The sequence below is a fragment of the Mytilus californianus genome, unplaced genomic scaffold (assembly GCF_021869535.1).
Source record: "Mytilus californianus isolate M0D057914Y unplaced genomic scaffold, xbMytCali1.0.p SCAF_8, whole genome shotgun sequence".
Lineage (NCBI taxonomy): Eukaryota > Metazoa > Mollusca > Bivalvia > Mytilida > Mytilidae > Mytilus > Mytilus californianus.
Genome location: NW_026262734.1, coordinates 7,490,472 through 7,515,265, shown reverse-complemented (window position 1 = coordinate 7,515,265; position 24,794 = coordinate 7,490,472). Strand labels below are relative to the sequence as shown.

General features: G+C 32.6%; 2 protein-coding genes across 3 annotated transcripts in view; both read right to left on the bottom strand.

Annotated features, from left to right (window-relative positions):
* Positions 1 to 24,794, bottom strand: part of LOC127711495 (fatty acid-binding protein, adipocyte-like) — a 101,154-nt gene that overhangs the window by 33,756 nt on the left and 42,604 nt on the right. The window lies entirely within an intron of this gene.
* On the bottom strand, positions 9,636 to 17,246 carry LOC127711490 (uncharacterized). Its single transcript, XM_052217561.1, has 4 exons — positions 17,091 to 17,246; positions 16,606 to 16,766; positions 11,707 to 11,873; positions 9,636 to 9,782 (listed from the first exon to the last, which is right to left on the bottom strand). Exons 1-4 carry the CDS (start codon positions 17,217 to 17,219, stop codon positions 9,733 to 9,735), a joined length of 507 nt encoding a protein of 168 aa, XP_052073521.1. The 5' UTR covers positions 17,220 to 17,246; the 3' UTR covers positions 9,636 to 9,732.

The window sequence follows — 24,794 nt, the reverse complement described above, 5'->3', positions numbered from 1 at the left end:
ATGCATGCAAATGCATTCTTTTTGAAATAAAGATTTGCCAAACAACTCACATCTGCACATGATCTGCTTAAGGTAAGATGATTAAAACTGTCAGCGCAAGGAGTTGTTGACATAGCATCCATTTTATTTAAGTATTTAAGGGGAGATTAAAGCATTTTATTTACACTTAAACCACACATTTTTTGTCCAGAAGCCAAATAAAAAAAAGCACAAATTTACCAAAACAATGCTACTTGTGCTAATAGCAATATGATGCCAGGTGGTTTTAAACACTTTTTTAAACATCTGTGTTGCCTGCTGAAGAGGACTGAGTGTAGATGATCATTGAAATAAACATATATACTGGTAATGTTATTAAGTATATTTTTTTAATCCTTTTGACCGTCAGTCCTGTTCATATCTAAAAGAACTTTTATCAGTTTGTAGGAGTTATGATCATCTGTATTGGTATCTGCCATATCTCGTATACCATAATATAGCTTCATAGAAACACTTCCGACATTTAAACAAAATCATTTACTAATGATACTGGGAAGATCCTGAAAAAAATTTACAGTTTTATGTGGACAAACCCAACTAAGAAATTAACACCTCAAAGGAACACAAATAGAACCATACAAATATAACATGCTTGCAGGTTCTCGGATGCCATCTCGCATATTAAAATCACATCATGCAGAAATGCACCTTATGTGATCCTCTTCTTATTTTTAGCTTTTCCTACTATCCGAAATAAAAATTGTGGAACATATTTTATCGGAATCATTTGACAATTCTTGCAATCTTCTGCTTCTTTACGTAAATCTCTGCAGCGTTGGAGCCCACTCAGTTAGCTGTGTTCCCTTAAAGGATCATTGTTAAAAATGTTAATGTATACAAACAGAAGTTATTCCAAATGTTGAAAGGAAATTCCCGAATGAAATGTTGGACATGCACAAAATTTAATTACAGGAATGTACATATTATTTACACGAAGCAGTCATTGTATGTTTGCCGATATGCAGATTTGATATTAATAGCAATTTTTATCTAAATAAAAACTATGAACGGTTGGTATTGATTTAAATTAGTGTCTCCTTCGTGACAGTCTTGAACATTAAAACTAAATATTAAATAAAAGACACTGCTATTTTTGGGAAAAGATTGCATGAAATGCAATCAAAACCCTATGGTACTGACTTGATATCTATATCTTCCAGGAGTCATCACTACTTTTGATATACACAAAATATAGTGAATTGATCATAACATTCTATACATTCTATCCATGAACATTTCCAGAAGTGTATCAATGAAATATATGATCAGATATGCATGTTACAAAATGATAGTATACTTATCACGAATATTACATAATTTGTGCAAGGTGCATGCATCTAATATCTGTTCTAAAAATATCAATGATGTCATTGTTAAAGTAACATTTAAAATTGGAGTTATCTTCCTTTGTTCATAATTATAGTTGACCCACATAAAACCATTGCTTTATACAATGCAATGTTTAAATTTGCTCCCCGTGATAAATTAAAGCAATAGTTACCCTTCAGTGCTTACAAGCACTTTGATTAGTGTTTGGTACAGGTTGGCTGTTACTGTGCACCACAGTTCAACATAGAAACCTATTTTGAAAAACCAGAGAACTCTCTATGTCAGAAAACACTGTCAAACATCCAAATGTACTATCCACACTGATCTGTGTCCACACTTGTTAATGTACAAAATAAATGAACGAGAAACAAAGTTAAAACACAGTAACAAACGACAACCACTGAAATACAGGCTTCTGACTTGGGACAAGCACATTCATACCGAATGTGGCGGAGTGAAACATGTTAGCCGGCGCTACCCCTCCTAACCTGGGACAGTAGTGTAACAGTCTGTTTTTTACTCTTTGGTTGGGTTGTTGTCTCTTTGATACATTCCTCATTTCCATTAATCCGATGTCATAGATCCTCTCTTTTACTACAGACATATTTATTTACTTCAATTCAAACGTTTCTGTCATATAAATCAACTTATAGGATGTGTGACTAAAACAAACAAAAACACATACTTTAAATGCGTATATATATATATAAACGAACATTATGTACATGAGACAAAGTAGCTATTGTTGTCAAAGAGACACTGGTTTTCATGTCATCTTCTTAAAGTACCTTTTACAAACAACATAACCAACAAACAGTGTCTGAAAAAAGAAAAAGGAAGTAGTTGAATTAAAGAGATTTTTTAGAAATTCTCTTTAAATATCATATTTCATGTGGTATGCTGATAACCAGGAGCTGATCTAGCACGTCCGTACAGCTGTAACTTAGACGAATTGAATGGATTGATATGGGTTTGGGTAAAGGGACATTTGTTTGTTGAATACGCTATTTCGTATTCATTTATTTATTTATATATTATTTGGACTGATGTTAATGTACTCTTCTGTTGGTATAGGAACCAGTAGTAGAGATCTCTATCGAAACGTTAACAGTTGATATTACCGAAATTATGTCCGAAAGGGTTAAACATGGTAGGAAAATTAGATTTAAATTTGAAGCGAGATATGAAAAAAAATGCTCAACTAAATAATTATTATTTAACTAATGAAATACCATGGTGTCCGGTAATATTTGGGGAAAATGTTTCATTTGTTACCATACCTTTCGTACACGCAGACAAATATATCTCGTCTAATTTTAATAAAAGAGACAATTTCTTACCCAACCCGTTACACCTCAATTCTCTACAAATTAAAGGAGATGTGGAATAAAAGCGAATGAGATAAGAACCAAAAACAGACACAAACAAACGAGGTCTAGTGTCCACAGGCACTTGTCTCAGAAAAAAATTCCTATATACCTTAATATTAGGGTTTGTTTTTTTGTGAGACAAGTGCCTGTGCTATTGTCTTGGCAATACACACGCACCAAGTGTCTACATTTTAACTATTCATTCGATTTGTTTAACCGTTTATTATATTCTATTCCTGGACATATAAAATGTTTGCTACTTTTCAGCTTCCTAAAGAAATATATTAACTTAACTTCGACATTTTTGAGTTATCTGTAATGCTTACCATAACTAGTTCGTCACCAACAATTTGGACAGAAGCTTGTTTATGATCATAAGATAGTATCCAGAAGTAAATTGTGTAAACCAAAAATCCCGTTTTTCTGTACTTTTCTTATAAATGCACTTAGTTTTTCTGCCAGTTAACATTACATTCACTCTGTGGTTAAAGGTTTTAAAATTTTGATAATGTTCTTAAAATATCCTGGATTTCTACCAAACTTTGACAGAAGCTTGTTTATGATCATAAGATATTTTCCAGAAGTAAATTGTGTAAACAAAAATCCTGTTTATCCGTATTTTACTATTATGTGCATTCCCCTATCACACTGAAAACATAGACAACAGCAAAAGTAGGCGAGACACTGGGTTCCGCGGAACCCTTACGAATTTTTATATAGATTAGACCATTGGTTTTCCAGTTTGAATGGTTTTATACTAGTCATTTTTCAGGCCCTTTATAACTTGCTGTTCGGTGTGAGCCTAGGCTCAGTGTTGAAGGCTGTACTTTGACCTATAAAGGTTTACTTTCACAAATTGTGACTTGGATGGAGAGTTGTCTCATTGGCACTCATATACTATAGAAGATAATGCAAATGTTGAAAAAGGAAAATTGCGTACCTATTTTAAATTTAAAAACATCTTCAAAAGGGAAGCATATTTATGTCAAGTTAATAAATTTCAGTATCGAAAAAGCTTAACTTAATTTAGAATCAGTGCTCATCAGTTAGCTATTGAGAAAGGTAGATATAAAAAAATCGATAAAGATAAAAGATGTTGTGTGCAGTGTAAAAATATGCAGGTTGAAGACGAGTTTCATTTTTTAATGGAATGCACTGCATATGAAAAGGAACGGAATTTTATTCTTAATGAAGCATGCATTCAATGTAAAAACTTCCCGTTTATTTCAAAGTATGAACAATTTATTTGGTTAATGTCATGTGAGTCTGAAAATGTTTTAAAATATGTCAGTGTCAAGATTTATAAGTACTTGTTTTGAAATAAGAGAAAATTTGCATTCCTGGACCAGTAACTAACTAAATATACATGTAGTAGTGATGTTTAAGATAATATATCTTAAAAATTACATTATAATTAATACTATATATATATGTATATGCTCGGAAACGGGCCCTTTATTTGGATTCAATAAATATTCTTATTCTTATTCTTATACCTTCTTCTTATATATAAAACAGGAGGGTACGTTATCATCCTTCTCTTTGGAAACACAATACAGAATGAATTAAGACTTTATTAATTGTGTTCCTCCTACACCAGCAACGCTCAAAAACAAAATAGTTGAAGAACAAGGATGTCAATTCAAAGTCTTGAGGAGCAATCAGAACAAAAGAGAAATAAAACGAAAAGCCAAACACACTATAAAGTCAACTTTGCCTGGGGAAGATCGAATCTAAGTTTCCTTCATGTATCAATGAAATATGTAAGAAAAGTATGTCATAAATCAAGTCAATAGCCTACATTAGGAATATGCGTGTTTTTTCTCATTTAGTCAACTCGTATGCATGATACCAGAATAAACTGACGCATTAAAGGCTAATTATCATTTGTAGTTCCCTAACTCAGCGACACGGGCGGATACAGGTCAATCATTCAAATATAGTGAAACTAGCAACGGATTGATTACGTTCTATGAACGAACTACCTAGACACTACATATAGTTTTAACACTACTCCTGTAGGATAGTTATACTTAACAACGAATAGAAAAATATGGTATATATTATTAGCTTCTAGCTTTACGTCTATATTCAAATATGAAATGGAGATGTGGTATGACTGCCAATGAAACAACTATGTATACAAATGAGCCAATCATGTAACAATTGTACTGGTCACCATGCGGCTTTCGAAAGGGAACAACAGACATACATAAGCTATAGTTGGCCCCGTATGTTAACAAATATGTTTGTTGATTGTTTTCTCTTTATTCAACGGTTCTAAGTTTATCACACACCTATTATCACTTTAGTTATAAATGTGAGAAAATGGAGATTTAGTTCATTGAGACAGCATGCAACCCGAGACACAATAGAAAACCTATAGGTTGCAATTCTGTAAGTATAGACAATGCAGTTTCCAATAGGAACTTCCTTTGCGCCTAAAGCTGTGCCACTTTAACTATATGAAGTTTCGTGAAAAATTACATTCCAGAACGGAAAAATGCTATGCACTACTATTTTATTCAAAGGTCAAATTATAGGGCTGTGCGGCATATTTTCAACACTTATATGCCCTTAACTTCTAAGAGTTTAAACTTATACTAAAATTCTATACTACCCCTACCTCCACTTTTGGACCTCATAAAATTTAAATTTTAGGCGCTACCATGTTATTCTATACTGGTAACATTCCAAAGTTATGTCTCTATGAGATGAAATACAGAGATCATATCTGGGAACCAGTACGTTAAAAAATTAACATATCTAAGAATATTATATATCTCCCCAAAAGAGGCGTGGCTTGTGAAACAGCTGTTTTTACAACTATAAAGGTCAACATACATAGCCTACATAATACAAATTAACAATTTACCCTTATCCAAATGCCTTGAATTTCCTTCATGTATTCTTCGCCCAATGAAAATTCGTCCACACTAGTAAACCAACCTGTTTTCATTGCAATTTTAATTTTCCCTCCCGACACAGTGAGTTCTGTTTCAGGTGAAACTTTTGTTGCAACTTTTCTTAGTATTGCATTAACCCCTGAAAGGAATGTTAAAATATTCTAAAAATCTGAAAATTGGAGAGTTCTTTTTTTTTTTAACTAATTACATAAATTCTATGTGTTTATTTCGTACTATGTTTTGTTATTGTCATCATTTGTTGCTGTTGATGTTGTTGTTCGTTTGTCAGCTTGTTTGTTTGTTATGACACGGGTTATGTTCTTCTCATATATTTCATGACGGTATAATACTAAACCCCTAACAGGAGGGATTATGCCTGATATTCATATGATGAAGACATAATCTTTCAATCAGTTTAATTGAGGTCTGGAGCTGGCATGTCAGTAACTGCTAGTAATCTGTTGTTATTTATGTATTGTTGTCATTTTGTTTATTTTCTTTTGTTTCACATTCTGACATCGGACTCGGACTTCTCTTATACTGAGTTTTACTGTGCGTACTGTTGTACGTTTGGTTTTTTTCTACATTGGCTAGAGGTATAGGGGGAGGGTTGAGATCTCAAAACACATGTTTAACCCCGCCGCATTTTTGCGCCTGTCCCAAGTCAGAAGCCTCTGGCCTTTGTTAGTCTTGTAGCATTTTTAATTTTAGTTTCCTGTGTATAATTTGGAGTTTAGTATGACGTCCATTATCACTGAACTAGTATACATATTTGTTTAGGGGCCAGCTGAAGGACGCCTCCGGGTGCGGGAGTTTCTCGCTGCATTGAAGACCCATTGGTGGTCTTCGGCTGTTGTCTGCTCTATGGTCGGGTTGTTGTCTCTTTGACACATTCCCCATTTCCATTCTCAATTTTATTGATTATTTTTTTTCTTTCTTTATGTTACAAATTTTTGTATTTTAATTGTTGTAAAAAGCTTAAAAATATTATAAAGTTACACAAACTTTACGTTGTCATAATTCTCTTCTACCTTGTGAAACTCTCGATTCTCTTTTTTACTGATTGTTGGATGATTTAGCCGTCCATATTCTTGTTCTATCTGAATCATTTTTACTTGTTTAATTTCGAATATTATTCATTAATTTAGTTTATAATTTAAAGCAAGACTTAAATGTCTCCTTTGTACGGAGCCCCTTAAGTGCCAATGATGAAATGTATACTATTTGTGTGCGCGACTTTAAATCTTGTGCGCACAACTTTAAATCTTGTGCACACTACTTTAAATCTTGTGCGCACAACTTTTTTAAACTTGTGCGCACAACTTTTTTAGAATTGTGTGCATAACTTAAAATCTTGTGCGCACATCTTCAAAACTTGTGCGCACAACTTTAAAAAGAGGGGGAGGGGTCACACATTTTCCACAAAAGTTAAAAGGGGGCTTTAATTTGTTCTGGTCATTGAATATATTTTGCCGCCCCCTGGAGATAAGTTATGTTTGGTATCTAAATAAATAAAAATAACATATTATACCCCGTCTTAAATTCAATCACAGCGCTCCTAAGTTGAATCCTTCACCTGACTTGGGTACACAAAACGCAAACATAAAGCTTTGAAAACTTTTTCCATACATTGCAACTAGGAACACTAAATACCGGAACAAATTTAGGTATAGGAAACAATCAATTGCTATAAATACCTGGTCTTTCTTTGCACCAGAATATCAGAACTGTATTTTTAAACACTTTAGATATTGTCATTTTCAAATTACAAACATATCCACACAAGATTCAAAGTTGTGTTCTATTAAGATAAAAAGTTGTGATCACAAAATTTAAAGTTGTGCGCACAAGTTTAAAAAAGTTGTGCGCTCAAGATTTAAAGTTGTGCGCACAAGTTTCAAAACGTTGTGCTCTCAAGTTTAAAAGTTGTGCGCACACGATTAAAATTTGTGCGCACAAGATTTAAAGTCGCCCGCACAAATACTTTTGTTTACATGCAATTAAAACAAATTGGCCATTTCGTTCCAGAATTACGGAATTTACCTATTAGACTAATGCGATTTTTGACATATAGACCTTCATTAGATTGTCTGGATTGATTTCTTCAAAACCTTTTTATTATTGTTGAGTTTGATTAAAGGAAGCTCCCTTTAATTTTGTTTAATGTTCGTGCTTGTCTCTCCAATGCTACGTTAATTTCATTTAATAGTGAGAATTATATAAAATTTTCACATGCACCATACATTTGTGATTATAGCACAGTGTTCAATTCTAAAAAAAAAAACCCATGTTTATATGTCGAAGGGTTTCCCCATGCATGTTTTTCTGCAGAGTTATTTTATTTGCTTCTGATTAAATTAATTCTAAACTAGTTTCACATTTTATTTTGTCAACAATTTCAATCTGCCCAATAAGGGCGTATCATGCGCTCTTGGTCCACTGTGTATTACTTGTGCTTTTGTTGTTTATCGTTATCATAGGTACTTGGGGACAGGACATTTTTTCTATCCCTCCCCTTTTTACAAAATTCGTTATTTTTTTGTTTTCTATTATTTTCAATTATTTCCGCGTTTTCTGTTTTTATTTATATGAACATAAACATAATAGAAATAACTTGTATTTGCTTTTTACCATCAATTCCAAGTTTACTATCAACAGCGGTCACTGATATATATCATAACGAATTTTGGAAAAAAAGGGGGAGGGCTAAAAAAAAGTTGTATTGTCCCCAAGAACCTTTGATCGTTATTATATACTAAAGTGCTTTGCCTGTATTGATTATATGTTCTTTTAATATCTTATGTTAATCCGCTGATCGAGATTTTAAAACAAAATGGGGGAGGGGCTGTATTTTATATATTGTTATTCAAATAAATAAAATTAGTATGATACTAAGAGGCTAATACAAAAAAAAAGGAGAAAAAACCCAGCAACAGCATGATAAGCGGCATATTCATGTTAAAACAATGTTAATGCGGTATGAATTCTAACCCTGCTTTGACTAGACCGACAAGCTGAGCCGGATTTTTAGCATGCTAGTTCACAAGGTTTCATACTGCTGGAAGATATGTCACCCTACCTATACTCATTATTCTGACTCCAAGCTGATCAGCCTTTGCACAAGATCATGTTTTTCTCTGACTGTTCTTTACACTAAATCCATTGGATGTTGGATGTGTATTGATTGATTTTTTAGTCTTAGATACATGACATTTTTTATTAGTTGTTATTGGCTTTGAACTAGCTGTCAGTAACTGCGAGTACTCACAGATCTGTACTTGGTGTCTTTTTAGTTGTGGGGATTTATAAATACCCTGCCACGTCCAGTCTGAGTTTATGCTACTTTTTTATGATTTGTATCGATCTGATTAGTTAAGCATTTTTCAACTGATTTTTATAGATTGTTCATATGTTGTACTGTTACATCACTGTCCCAGGTTAGAGGAGGGATGGACGCCCGCTAACATGTTTAACCCCGCCACATTATGTATGTACCGGTATTAAGTCAGGAGACTGTTATTCAGTGGTCGTCGTTTGTTGAAGTATATAATATTTGTATTTCGTTCAATGTTTTTTTCATAAATCAGGCTGTTAATTTTCTCGTTTGAATTGTTTTACATTTGTCATTTTGCGGCATTTTACAGCTGACTATGCTGTATGGGGTTTGCTCATTGCTGAAGGCCGTACGGCGACCTATAGTTGTTAACTTCTTTGTCATTTGGTCTCTTGTGGAGAGTTGTCTCATTGGCAATTATACCACATCTTCTTATTCTTATATTTGCCCTTACTCCTTAATGCGTCGTAAAGTCAACTATGAATGGGCCCAACCTGATAGTAATTACTTATACTTAATTGCTATTCCGTCGGATTGTAACGAATGCTATATGTATAGCTAACCTTGACAACCACTACATAATACAAACACGGTTTACTAAAAAGCTTTTAATATAAATAAAAGGAGACGTTTACATTTGTTTATGTCTTCAATGTAACATAACAAGAATGTGGTAACTGTTGATTTCTTTGTCCTCTCAGATATATCAGATATCACTTCGACGCCTTTCTTTCTTTTGCAATAATTATTATCACTAGAAGCCCACTGCAATGGAAATAACAAGCGTGTCGGCAGTCACAGCATCTAAAACAGACAAAATATAAACGAATTTGATGCAATCTCATGTGGTATCGATAACATTTCCAAAAAATTTTTTAGTTAAAATGAAAGTTATATCAATGTAAAACATAGCTGTCACTTAATTGAGGGTTTATGTTACACACATTCAATACATAATTGAATAATAAAAATACAGGGTCACATTAATAAATGCATATTCAGATGAATAATAGCAATCTCTCATTTGATTGGTTGATTGTTGTTTGATTAACGCCCAGTTGCAAATGATACATTCATATTAAGGAAGGGAACAAAATAACAATTAATGCATTAGGAAGTTTCTGCAAGGTAAAAAATAAAACGGGAAATTTTGACTTTCACTGGGAAATTAGGGATTGTTTTGTTTGGATCTAGAGCGTGTAGGGAACTTGTAGGGAATTTGTACCATGAATTAATAAGTCATATATCGATATAGGAAGATGTGGTATGAGTGCCAATTAGACAACTCTCCATCCAAGTCAAAATTTATAAAAGTAAACCATTATAGGTCACAGTACGGTCTTCAATACGGAGCCTTGGCTCACACCGAACAGTAAGCTATAAAGGGCCCCAAAAATTACTATATATATTATTGTAAAACCATTCAAACGGGAAAACCAACGGTCTAATATATATAAAAAACGAGAAACGAGAAACACTTATGAACCACATCAACAAACGACAACTACTGAACATCAGATTCCTGACTTAGGACAGGTGCAAACAAATGCAGCAGGTTTAAACGTTTTAATGGTACCAAACCTTCACCCTTTCTCTGAAACAATAGTGTAACATCACAACATAGAAAGACACACTATAAAATATCAACTGAAATAGCTTAACTCAATCAAAGGACATATTAACACTATTGAACATACACTGAACAAATAAATTTGATCTATGATACAATGTAAATACAAAATCAATAAACTAAAGGAAGAATAATGAAAGTAACATGTTATACCGCTATGAAATGTTAATCAATTAAAGGAAAACAATATGCTCGAACAAAAATATCAGCCATTTGCAATAACTTTAAACATAGGTAAATGAAAATAATTTTGTTGTTAGGTATACGTTTACAGTTCCAATAGAGAAAGGAAATATTTTTACAAAATAAATAATTTTGATGTTCATAGTACGAAGTGAAAATGTATAGTAATACAAAACACTTATCAAAGCTGGTATATAGACCAGATATAACCCTGAATAACATTAAATAACAAAAAAGCAATACAATTAGTATCAACAGGTCAAATAAACAAGAAAGTACGATTTGAGAGTACTCGCAGTTACTGACAGCTAGTTAAAAGCCAAAACAATTAATAATAAATAATCATGCATCAGAGACTAAAATCAACTAAAACACATCCCAGGGATTTAGTATTTTAACGTCATGGACAGTCAAAGAAGACATGACTAGTGCAATGCCAAAAATAAATGTATCGACAGACAGTAGGATAGTTAGAAGTTTAACCTCTTTATAGATCAAAACGAACGTGGGTGTGTCTTTATACATATCTGTTTTCAATGAAATAGAATACGCGATCACTAATAGACTATATAAACAGTCAGAACGCCTATATCTTGTAATTGGCCGACTTATAATATCGTTAGTATCCGTTTCCGATGTCATGCTAAATGTTAAAATCTGGCGAAACGATGACAAACATATATAATACACACAAAGGTTGTCCTACATAGGGTTGTTGGAATTTCTTCCATTTACCTTTAACTCAATTCATATAAGAAATATTAAAGTAAAAAAAAAGGAAATGTAGATAAAAATTAAACTTGGAGTATTAAAATGTTACAAATAAAAGAGGCTTAAACGGGAGAATAAATAATTAAAATGCATACGAATGCATAAATGGATGTGGCTGAATAAAATGGTAAAAGTAATAATTACCTTTTGTCCAGTTTCGTTCATTTTTGGTGTACATAAACACCGGATACTTGTTGAACTGACTCCATTTACATGTATCCTTTCTTTCTTTTATACAAAACCAGCCATTATCATTTGCACATCCACCATAGTTTTTATTAATAAAGAACCTCCTTGCATTTATTGTTTGCCTGCAATATATTATACATGTATCATTAATAAAGAACCTCCCTGCATTATTATCCCTAAACTATATACATGTATCATTAAAGACGATTACTCAATCAAACATTTTAATGCATGCATTGCTGTAGATGATGAAACCTTTATTAAAGGTAGTGTAAAAATAAAACAAAATCCGTCGTCTGTACATTGATGGTGATTTAATAAATTGGGTATATATATATAAATTTCAGTTATAAGGTCTTTCCACTTTTCGTGGAAAGACCTTTTGTTTTTCTTCTGATTATTTTTTTTTCTTCTACCGTCTGAGATGCTTTTTTGTTTTACAACATATCGAAAGGATTTTTTGGCCAATGATGTCGTACAGTAATGGGGATTTTAAAACTCACCCTGTGTAACCGAACACTTATAGCAGTTATCTCCCCGCGTCTCATTTTTCTTGTTATCTTTATATCTCTGAAACCGTTAAAGATTTTAACAAACTGTTTTCACCAAATTGTTTGTCTGCTCTTAAGAATGGTTTGGTTAAATTAACTGATGTGATTGGATGACATCTTATGGGAGTTATTTCCCTTTGAAAATTTAACATAGGTGATATGTTGGATAAATTCATACATTATAAGTCATAGAGGCCTAAAGTATTTTGATATGAAGTCCTTGGTCCATTTGGAGGAAATTGAGGTCAAGGTCAAAGGTCAAGGTCATGTTCTAAATTTTAGAATTTGCTTGTTATCTTTATTCAAAAGAAACCGTAACAGTTAATGATATGATGTGTTTGCCAAATAATTGTTTACGATAGGGCGCAACTTCAACCCATTAAAGTCGAAGTGTTTTGGTCAACCCTCAAGGAGTTTTCTCCCCTGATGTATTTGAAATCAGTATTACTCCGCAATCATACACGTGAATGACCTGGGTTTTTTTTATTTGAGATCACTGACCTATGACCTTGAAATTGAGGTCAAGGTCAAAGGTCAATTTGACGTTCTAGATTTTGACCTTTGCTAAAAAAATTTACTGGTTCTTTATAAAACAATTAAGTCTTCTGCATTTGGTTGCAGATATTTCACCATTTATCAGGTCAACCGGAAATGACCGTATTTTAACCGGAAGTAGCCTATTTCAGACTAATCCTATGAAAAAGTATCAGAATTCTTATTTTTTAATATCAGTTTTAAATAACAAATTACCAGGAGTGACATTTTTCCAACACCGTTTTTTAAATTTCATTCTTTATTATCGAGGTGGAAAGACCTTCAATTGTTCTCTGAACAATTGGTTTTTAATATTGTATACTTATTTTGTATTTGTCAATTTGTCAACAACTTATTGTTAAAAGTTTATATGGCAATACACATTTGAATTTGAATACATTTATTTAACTTACTGATAAAAATCTTAAGATATTGGACTTATTGCCATATCTGTTTGTTTTTACGATATATATATATATATATATATACTAGAAAACACCCGGGTCCGTGACTGAATTAAAGTATCTAATTTTGTATAAGCCTTATTTTTAGCCTTGATTTTTAGTCTTGGTATCGTCATCTGATAAAGTCTGGCTGATTATAAGATGCGCGGGTTTCTCTGCTTTCAAAATCATTCTGTTTGAACCCGTCGACCTTGAACTTATTAATTAAGCATGCGCGAAAGCGTATAAGACATGGATCGATAACGGTCTCCGAATTTGGATATTTTCTAAAAAAATGACGTTTTCTGTGGAAAAAAAGATTGTTTCAAAGACAAATTTAGGAAGTACAAAATACTACATTTATACGTCATATCACAAATATTTCTGACTTTGTATGGTTTCAGAGGAGTTGCGGCTCAATGAAATCGGTCTCTTCCTTTAGTAGTATAGATATAGATTCTTTCATTGGTACCAGTACTAGTGGATTATCGGATTTTATCCAATCGAAATAGTTAATTTATCGAATTTTAAAGTCCGAGCCTCGGCGAGGACTTTATAAAACTGATAATTTTCACTATCAAGAATGGGTAAATCCAATAATCCACATGTATTTATGTAAGAATGTGCTTCTCTGAATGAATATCAAATAAAATTTCATTTTTGATATGCGAAAATCCCCCTAATCAAATTGAACTCTTTCTAAATTTTCCCTCCCTCCGCTCGTTACTGATGACCTTTGTTTTTTGCCTGTTGACCCAAACAGGAAGTTGTCTAAATGACTGTTTTTTCCGGATTAGACTAAATAGCGATAAGGTGTATTAGAGCAGGTAAACAAGGTCAAGTTGGTATAGATGAATTGATTATACGTCTGTTTCTATTGGCTTTAAAAGTTTAATGAAGGTGCATAATTTAGAATGTATGCAACCTATATACGTGTTTTTACTTCAATTATAGTATGGAGCTTCGAGATATTTGTTAACTTTTAAATTAACTAGAAAAAAAACGCGACCGCGGCTTGAAGACTACTTGAAATGTTTATGGTGATACACAGCTTGGGTTCGTGTTTCTCAAATTGTTTTTATGCATTGATGCATTATGTTGATAGTTTTTATAAGTTTGTCAGTTAGTTCTTCTTCCATAGGAGTTTGAATGTCCAACTGGTAGCTTCTGTCTCGGTGTTACACATGTGCTCCTAGAACGGAGGAAATAACTTAGTGAAGAAGAAAACCTAGAACACGAATGATTAAAACATTTCTCAGTGGTGCTAGTTTGTAGTATTTTTTTTCGAAAGGTGCGAGTCAAGTTCTGTCTCTGTGTGATACATGTGCTCCAAGAACGGAGGAAATAACTCAGAGAAGAAGAAGACAATCCAGAACTAAGAACTCTCTGATGATTTAAAACATTTCTTCAGTGGTGCGAGTTTGTTGTATTTTTTCGAGTGGTGCGAGTTCTGTCTATGTGTGACACGGGTGCTGCGAGGAAGGATAAATTTACTAAGAGAAGAGGAACACAATCTAATGATTAAACACATTTCTTCGAGTTTATTATAATATTTCTTTTTTTTTAGTGATGCGAGTTTGATAAAGTGATGCAAGTTGTAATTATAAGTGAGAGTGTTTGAGTGGTGCGAGTTGGCCGTAGGCCGAGTTGTCGGGCAGTACGTCGACAGAGCATGCGCGAAAGCGTATGAGACACGGATCGATAACGGTCTCCGAAATTGGATATTTTCTCAAAAATTGGCGTTTTCTGTGGAAAAAAGATTGTTTCAAAGACAATTTTAGGATGTACAAAACACTTCATTTATACGTCATATCACACATATTTCCGACTTTGTATGGTTTCAGAGGAGTTGCGGCTCAATGAAATCAGTCATTTCCTTTAGTAGTATAGAAGACAAATTTTTCACAAAACAGTCGATTGTGGAAGGTTTAAATACATGTGGATCTTTTTTATGCATAAGCATAAATTCAGCAGGTAAAAATTCCCCAGCAAGATAAAAGATTGATCTTTTTAAAGAATTAATTTGAATCGCTGCCCCCGGTGATAGTTTTTTGCGAAAAAAATCCTAAATATGGGCAATAATTTTATCGAAAAGGGAAAGTCGAGTACACCTTTTTATGTTCAGGCGTGTTTGAGTTGAATATTTTGTCTTGTAAACGTATAAAGCAAAAATATTTGATACATCATCTCGCTTCAGATTCTATTATTTTTATATAGTTAGGATACAGGTTGATATAGAACATTAAAAACTCACAGTACTAAAAAATGAAATATATGGGTCAAGTGAAATACCTTTCTAATGAGTCATAACAACAGAGTTGGTGTGTTTGAAAAACAAAATTTTACTGAAAACCCTTGACGACAGATTTTACAGGTGGGTCTTAAAAATGTATAACTTCAAAAAAAAAAAATCATTTTTTGTGTGTATTATCTAGGGTGATTTGTCTTCATCCTCTGAAAATTTTTAGTCTGCCCTTCCAAGAAATATTTATTTATAATTTTTATTTTTTATCTTGGAACTTTCGAAAATTCAGCCTGACAACCGATCTGACAGTAGTTAAGTTGACTAAAAGTCTAAAAGTACATTAAACGATGCTTAATAGCTAGTAGATACATTTATCATTTAAAATACAACTGTCATATAAGGATCGTAATGATGATAATTTATGTGGATAAATTCTTCGGTTTTCAAGAGCTAAATTTACAGCTTGTCATCTCTACAATGGCGTTCATTTTTGCGATTGAAAAAAATTGTTGGCGTAATGGGGAGATAATTTTGACGAAGTAGAATCCTGACTGACCTGTCGCACATTTTGATTCATCCAGTGAGGTGACAAATTTGATTATGACCCTTAAACTCATCCAATCATCTTCTGAGATCATCGGCAACCACATTCTGATTTTTTTTTATACAATGGGTTCAGAAAGGGTTCAATTGCCAAAGAATTAGAGAAATATATAATATATCTTTATAATGTCAAACCGTTGCAATTACAATGGTATACAGACAGTACATGATATCAATAAATACAGACATAAATACATGAATACACAGAGCAAAATATGTACACTATTCATCAACCCATAGCACAGCCAGCCCTTTACGTTCAGCTTGTGGCCGAAATGTCGGACAAGACAACTTTCAGCTTGTAGCCGCAAATGTCGGACAAGACAACCTTCAGCTTGTGGCTGGAAATGTCGGACAAGACAACCTGCAGCTTGTGGCCGGAAATGTCGGACAAGACAACCTGCAGCTTGTGGCCGGAAATGTCGGACAAGACAACTTTCAGCTTGTCGGACAAGATTTGTTAGATATAGTAACTTACCCAATAGCCGAGAAATAATTCGTTTTACTGCACGGTGATAAATCAGTGAAGCTACTTTGATAAAAGTTTTTCTTAGAAAACCAGTTGAGATTATCAGTATTCTGAGCATTGAAAGTCATCCATACGACTTGCACATCTTCCTTGTACAGTTCAACTTTAACCTGCAATATAAAAAAAACAAACAGAAATCTTGCTGCCAAATGTTTTACAAACGAAGTCGTACAAGTGTACATACGTACACAAATAATTCTTTCCAAAAAAAAATTTCTATGAAGAATTGACCGGTTGCAATTCATCTTTCATGTATTATCATTGTTTCAAACGTTCGATATATTTCAACCATTTATTTATTTTTATTATTGTTGATGGGTTACCGTCTCATTAACGTGTATTTCTCTTCCCCTTAGTACACTGATAAATGATATCGTATATTGAAAGTTAGAACTAAAAGCATACAAAATAATTCAATAAATGTAATCCCTTACCATTGTGATATGTGTGTCTGCCCAGTGGTCAATAATTGGATTACGTCGATGTTTAGCTTTGCCAACATTCTGGTAGTTAGGTAGATCGTTACACAATGATTGTGATTTCCAAGAATCGTAAACTGACATTTCATTCTTTTCATAAGCAACAAAAACGGGAACCCATACTACAAATGTATGAATTATAATGTTATAAAGTCAAGCAGTGAAAAAAAGAATATGCTAAAGATGTAATCACAATATATATGATAAAATGAAAAAGATCGCAACGACAAACAACAGTCAGCTAAATCTTTAAAAGAGAGCTAAAGATTAAGCATTACGATAACATCAATAATCGGTAAGTTCCAACTTTCGTCTCTTGTCTTTAGCTCCCCTCTTAAGTTTCAAATGTTTTTTTTTATTAGAATAAGCTATTTTCTATTAAACTGACATAATTGCAAAAAATACGATATTCCTGATGCAATATGTTCAAACTTCAACCTGTATTGTACATATGTATGAATGTTTTCAAGTACACAAATGTACAAAGTATGCGTAAGAAACATTATTAATAACAACACAATCTATTTTATAAACTAGTTATATTCGTAGTGACAAGCGCTGTTTTATAATTTAGTTTTCTTACCAATGAATTTTCATAACTTCATTTTTCTACCCTTATTATTAAAACTTACAAGAACTCTCTGTTACAGAAACTAGGAGGACACAGTATGTTACTAAAACATTAAAGCCTATCATTTCGTCGTCAGTTGTTTATATCAACCTAAGCACACAGTTACAGTATCCGTACGGTATTTTATATAACATTATATTATGACGTCATATTACCCCACTCCAAAATATTGTTAAAAACATATTTTTAATGAATAATATTTCCGAGAAATCCTGTTGTAGTTTCTATCCTTTAAATCCTGTTGTGGCTTTACATGTCAACTATTATGTTAGTATTACGTATCATTTCTATCATTTACATACAGAACGCAAATGATGGATAGTCGTCTCATTGGCAATCATACCACATCTCCTTATTTTTATATCATGACAGTTTTTCTTGTGATTTATAGTTTTTATACCTTTTAAAAGTATTTTTTACAGAGGTAATAGGTTACACATCTGTGTCTCAGGGAAACATTATTTGTATTTTTTTAATTATTACTGCATTTTATCTATTATTTACTCGAACTTAAACTTAATTAATAATGTGTGTTTGTTTGTATATTTGTTTATTTATTCATTATTATGTTTTAATGTTTTTATGTTTATTTATCTGTGTTTGTTTGTTTGTTTGTTTGTTTATTAATTATTGTTTACTTGTTCACAATCCTTTCTTCATTTCACCGATCGAATAAAAAAAGCATAAGGTTTAGAACGCAATTCACTAGTTTATTCCAACAAAATATTGTTCCGCCTGTTTCAAGTCACTTAGTTACTGATCACTAATCAGTGTCATTATTTATCTATATTTTTATCATTTGTCCATTTTTCCGATGTCAGATCTCTAATAGCGTGTCCTTTGAATGTCCTGGACGTTAAGCAAGCATTTAACAATTAATCAAGCTATTGTTTAAGACCGCATTTTGATTCTATATGTAGTTTTGTATTGTTTACCATTAGTATTGTATAAATCCTGTAAACCCCACATATCCTTTTATTCTTATGAAAGATTTCTGCAATTCTCAGCATAATGAAGAAAATGGGGGGAAATCAAAAACCAGAACTCAAAGAAAGACAGACAACAAACTAAATGAAATTAGACCAGCAGACAAATACAGTTCACAAAACCTTACACAGAAAAATGAAGGAATAAAACACTTTAAAACTGGGACTGGACCCAGTACACCGACAGATCTCGAAGCTGAAAATTAATTTCATTGCTTTTTGTGTTTATTTTTGCTGTACATATACTGATTTTGTGTCATGGATGGATACCCCATATCATTTATTTCTATTATTTTCATCAACATCTTTATTATAATCTAGAGTAAAAGTGTATTTTACGCCTGGCTTAAACATCTGGACGGAAAACAAATGTTAGAAATTAGAGGATCAGAGTATCCCAATTATCCGACATTCATCTTTCATATAATGATTAATATATACATTGTAGAATGCAAGGAATCTCCAAAAATATTATACACATTACAACAAACCAAACCTGCCACCAACTACTGTGAAATAAATAGACATTACAACAAACCAAACCCACCACCAACTACTCTGAAATAAATAGACATTACAACAAACCAAACCCGCCACCAACTACTCTGAAATAAACAGACATTACAACAAACCAAACCTGCCACCAACTACTCTGAAATAAAAAAAAAAGACATTACAACAAACCAAACTCACCACCAACTACTCTTAAATAAATAGACATTACAACAAACCAAACCCACCACCAACTACTCTGAAATAAATAGACATTACAACAAACCAAACCCACCACCAACTACTCTGAAATAAATAGAAATTACAACAAACCAAACCCACCACATACAACTCTGAAATAAATAAACATCACATCAAACCAAACCCACCACATACTACTCTGAAATAAATAGACATTACAACAAACCAAACCAACCACCAACTACTCTGAAATAAATAGACATTACAACAAACCAAACCAACCACCAACTACCCTGAAATAAATATACATTACAACAAGCCAAACCTACCACCAACTACTCTGAAATAAATAGACATTACAACAAACCAAACCTGCCACCAGCTACTCTGAAATAAACAGACATTACAACAAACCTAACCCGCCACCAACTGCTCTGAAATAAAAAGACATTACAACAAACCAAACCCGCCATATGCCGGTTTCCAGTCTAAATCCTCGTCATTTGTTGTCTTGTATGGTAGTATTGAAGTGCAAAAAATGGTATCTATTATACTTTGCTAAAATTTAGTTTATATCAAGGTATTTTCAAGGCGTAATTAAAAGTATAGACATTAGGTTATCGTTCGTTCGTGTATCAAATTACGCTTCTGTGCAAAATTCTCAAAAAAAAAAAGAAAATTATTCACATAGTACAATTATGAAACTTCACGTAGAAAGAAAACTACAAGATAGAATTTTGAGATAAAAATATGAGAGTATTTAATATTAAGCGCTATCAGGGTTTAAAAAGAGAAAATGGGGTGAACGTCCTCGTTTTATAGTTACAATACAAAATTTGACATTTATTTACAGTATATTCTTAAATGAATCATAATTATTTAAAGTATAATACTTCCTTGTAAACCAAAGTGCTCACATATTAAATCAATAAAAAAATCATGCATTTGTACAAACAGATTTTAGAAGAAAATTGTATGAATTTTCGATTATTTTTGACAAGTTTGCAAAAGCTCCCATACTTATTAAAGACTTACTTTTTGTTTTGTCACTAGGCTTAGGAATCTTCGATTTAATGGCCGATTTTTGAAACGGTTCTTTTTACTCCAACTTGATGGATCCCCAAAACTGCTTTGATACAAGTTTTTCTTGGAAAACCAGTTAATGTTATTTGAATTTCTTGCATTAAATGTCATCCAAACTACTTGTCTATTCTTTTGGTAGAGTTCAACTTTAACCTTGAAAGAAAAACATTTAAATCGAGTAACAATGCTTTATGGGGGAAAGGGGGGGGGGGGGATGGGGAGGGGGATTACGTTTCGATGGATTTGCGTTCTCTATATAACTAAGTGTTGGTAACAGACATTTGTCAAATCAGTTTGACTTAACCAGAACAACATGGAAACTTTGGGATTTATATTCAGTTAGCCATGCCGTATATGTACTTGTTTATTGCAGGTGAACGTATTAATTTGTCGCTTTAAGATGTCCTTTGGTTTCTGTCTACTTGGGGTGTACCATTTATTTGTACAAGTATCTGTAACCATTGCTCGCAAATAATTTTATTTGAATTGTTCCAGTAAGTTTGGTGTTATCATAGGTACAAATGTTTTTTTTTAATTATAAAGACACATGTTTTAATAAACTTTATATTTCACTTATTATTCATGCCCCCAGTCGTAGTATATATTCCTTAGTTTACGAAAAGATCTAATTTATAAATGTCTTCATGGGTAGCTGTTTTGTTAATCTTTTGTAGGTGACGTTGAGAAACATATTTTTTTCCTTTTATGAATTTGCAAGATATTCTTCAATTCTATTATGATACAGCATGTATACACAAATATGATCTGCTTTGTAGATAAAATACATGAAATATCATATTGACATTAATTTTATCATAGTCAATACACATATTGAAATGAAGCCGTCGATAGAATCATATTACAGAAGTATACAATCATGTAACAGACGTGAAAGTGCGTGTTCTAGGTCTGTTATTTATTTTCATATTTCAGTTTAGATACAAAAAATGCCCTCACTTCCTGGAGTTTTTAATATAATCTTCCAAACAATGATCGAGCTAAAGAAATTGTTCAAATTAATGATTTATTGTAGAAACAGCCTAAGTATTAATTGCAATTTTTCTGATGTGGTTATCTATCTAAAATGATTTGAAATATTTATTTAAATAAATAAAATATGGAAAATGTGGTATGATTGCCAATGAGACAACTATCCACCAGGGTCCAAATGACGTGAATGTTAGCAACTAAAGGTCACAGTACGGACTAAAATTATAAGCAAACCCTTACCATATGGCCCCGACATTACAACATGTGAAACAATTCAAATGAGAAGACTAAATGTATAAAGGGTTAATTTTAAACATGTTTGTGATGACAAAACCATCCCCTAACCTCTTTTACCCCCGCTCCGAGGAAGGGTAGTATTCTTTTTTACCCTTGTATATCAATTCTGTCGTCATTCAGTTTGTTCGCCTTTTCGTTCATCCGTCTATCCATCTAATGAAATATCCGTCAAATTTTTTTTAAGGATCTACAAATCAGAGCTGCCTGAAATTTGTACCTGGTAACATGTAAACAGTCTAAGTATTAATTGCAATTTTTCTGATGTGGTTATCTATCTCAAATGATTTGAAATATTTATTCAACTGAATAAAATATGGGAAATGTGGTATGATTGCCAATGAGACAACTATCCACCAGGGTCCAAATGACGTAAATTTTCATCTGATAAATATGTATAGCCAAATTGCTCTGTATTTGTTTGACTCATAGGATCACGAGGATCTAGTCAGTAAGTCATTGAAACTTACATGTAATGGAATTTGAATGTTAAATAGTTAGAGGCAACAACAGTATATTGCACCCCAAACCTACACATCTACTCTGAATGCATAAACCAAGAGAAAAAACCTGAGAGAATCGCATTAATCTGAAAACTGAAATAACGACTAAATAAGATTAAACGCATTATGTATGTGTATGTGGTGCGTTAAATGTATTTATTTTTGAATTGTCATCCCTATCACTAATATTGGACTATATAAAACTATGAAAGTCAAGTACAAATTGAATTCAATCACCAAACGATTGTCTGTGAAGGAACGAGCTAATTTCTAACATTCTTTAAAAATCATGTACCGTTTTTTTATTTCCTTGTTCAAGCTTATTGTCATCCTGTTGGTATATGTACTTTGCAGATATCGTGTGTTTTGCTATTACGATACGCATTGTGTACCTTCACCAATTCAGTCTATCAGGAATATCTGTTGTTCGTTGTATGATTTTGTTTAAACGTGTGTTTATATCGGAAGAGTCCGTTGTATTTCGTTGAACTGTCCAGATTTTTTTGTTATTCCAGTTATCATTGTTATGTATTCAGGTGCTCCGGAAGGGTAAGTAGATCCTGCTCCACATGTGACACCTTTCGTATTGCTCATGGTTCATATTTTGGTATTTTTTTTTTTTTGTAAATAAGAATTTATTTTATACTGTTTAATGTAGTATATTAATGCACTTTAATAGTCTCTAATAATTCTGTATATAACGGCTCTCAGTTTATTATATATTGTTTTCACAATTTATAAATATCGATTGTACTTGTTGAGAGATGAGACTTTAATAAAACATTAAATTGAATTGTATTATTATTGTATTTTTATACTCACTAGTACTTTGTTTCCGTTCAAAACATTCACTTCGCTATTGTGTTTCTGATATATATTTATCTTCTTTATTTGTTCACAACAGTATTTTCTATTTTTCATTTAGTGTAACATTATTCATATAAACATGTACATTCTACTTCCTAATATTAATATTAATAAGCCATGCCAAATTGTGTTGATTTATTAACTTGAATTTGATTAAAATAATATATAAAAATAAGAAGATGTGGTATGATTGCCAATGAGACAACTCTCCACAAGAGACCAAATGACACAGAAATTAACAGCTATAGGTCACCGTACGGTCTTCAACAATGAGCAAAGCCCATACCGCATAGTCAGATATAAAAGGCCCCGAAATGACAAATGTAAAACAATTCAAACGAGAAAACTAACGGCCTAATTTTTGTACAAAATAATGAACAAAAAACAAATATGTTACACAACAACAAACGACAACCACTGAATTAAAGGCTCCTGACTTGGGACAGGCACATACAGAATGTGGCAGGGTTAAACTCGTTTGAAGGCGCCAACCCTCCACCTAACCTTGGACAGTGGCGTAACAGTTAAACATTAGAACAAACTATAAAAATCAGTTGAAAAAGACTTAACTCAGCAGATGGATACAAATTGAAATACATCTAACAAAAACACAGAGTGGACGTGGACGGCTACTTATACATCCCACAACAAAATGACACTAAGTACAGATCTGAGAGTACTCGCAGTTACCGACAGCTTGTTCAAAGCCAATAACAACTATTAAAAAATTCATGCATCTAAAATGGTTACACTAACAGTCAGATTATAGCAAAATGTTAGATTAAAGAAACCCATTTATTGTAATCGATTCATCGTTCAATTTTCTACCCCAACCTTCAATTTTTATAGATTGTATATAAATACAAATATTCGATTCTTGTTATCTCGAAGTCAGTCAGTTAATCGGACCAGATAAATGTTTCGAGATACCCGTAGTTCGACTCAAACGAATACCGGAAAAAAGAAGTTTATTAATTTTTTCACCCATTTGGAGTATGATTTCAGATTTCCATTATAGGGGAACAAGCAATGCTAGCTATATTCTCGATTGAGGATGCTATTACATATTTTTTTTATCAATATTGACCCCTCTTGCAATCTACAAATTTCTAGAATCTGCATGCTCTATGCGCGTATTTCGGGATAAAATAATATATTCGCATTGTTTTTTTTAATTTAAATAAATATGTGTATATCCCTTTTTCTTTACTAGTATTCAAACGTAAGTTTCTTAGCACATCAATTACCATTGTGACTACCATTCACATGAAGATTTTAATTAAAAACATAAATATTGCAACCTGACCATTGTTAATCTGTATGCTTTTTTTTGCAATTGTTCCCTCTTATTTTATTTTATTTTATTTTAAAGGCCAAAACCATCCGGGATAAACCCTGCCTGAAGGGAGCTATTAAAAGATAATACTATTTACAGCATTTATCAATTCAATCACGTCGATACCGATGCACCTCCTAAATTAAATTGTATTTGAAAACGTCGAACTCTACACAAATAAGCATATGTTTCATGAGAAATGTACCATTGATAATCATCCAAAATATAAAACTGGTCGCTAATTTATCGATTCAACAATATTTTCATCTGCTAAAT

What these genes read in the sequence shown, in the direction of transcription:
- LOC127711490 (XM_052217561.1), bottom strand. Translation starts at nt 17,219, where the DNA reads ATGTCAGTTTACGATTCTTGGAAATCACAATCATTGTGTAACGATCTA. An exon ending in AATTATTTCTCGGCTATTGG is followed by an intron (nt 11,874 to 16,605) that starts GTAAGTTACTAT and finishes AATATATTGCAG; the next exon opens with GCAAACAATAAATGCAAGGA. An exon ending in TGAACGAAACTGGACAAAAG is followed by an intron (nt 9,783 to 11,706) that starts GTAATTATTACT and finishes TGTCTGTTTTAG; the next exon opens with ATGCTGTGACTGCCGACACG.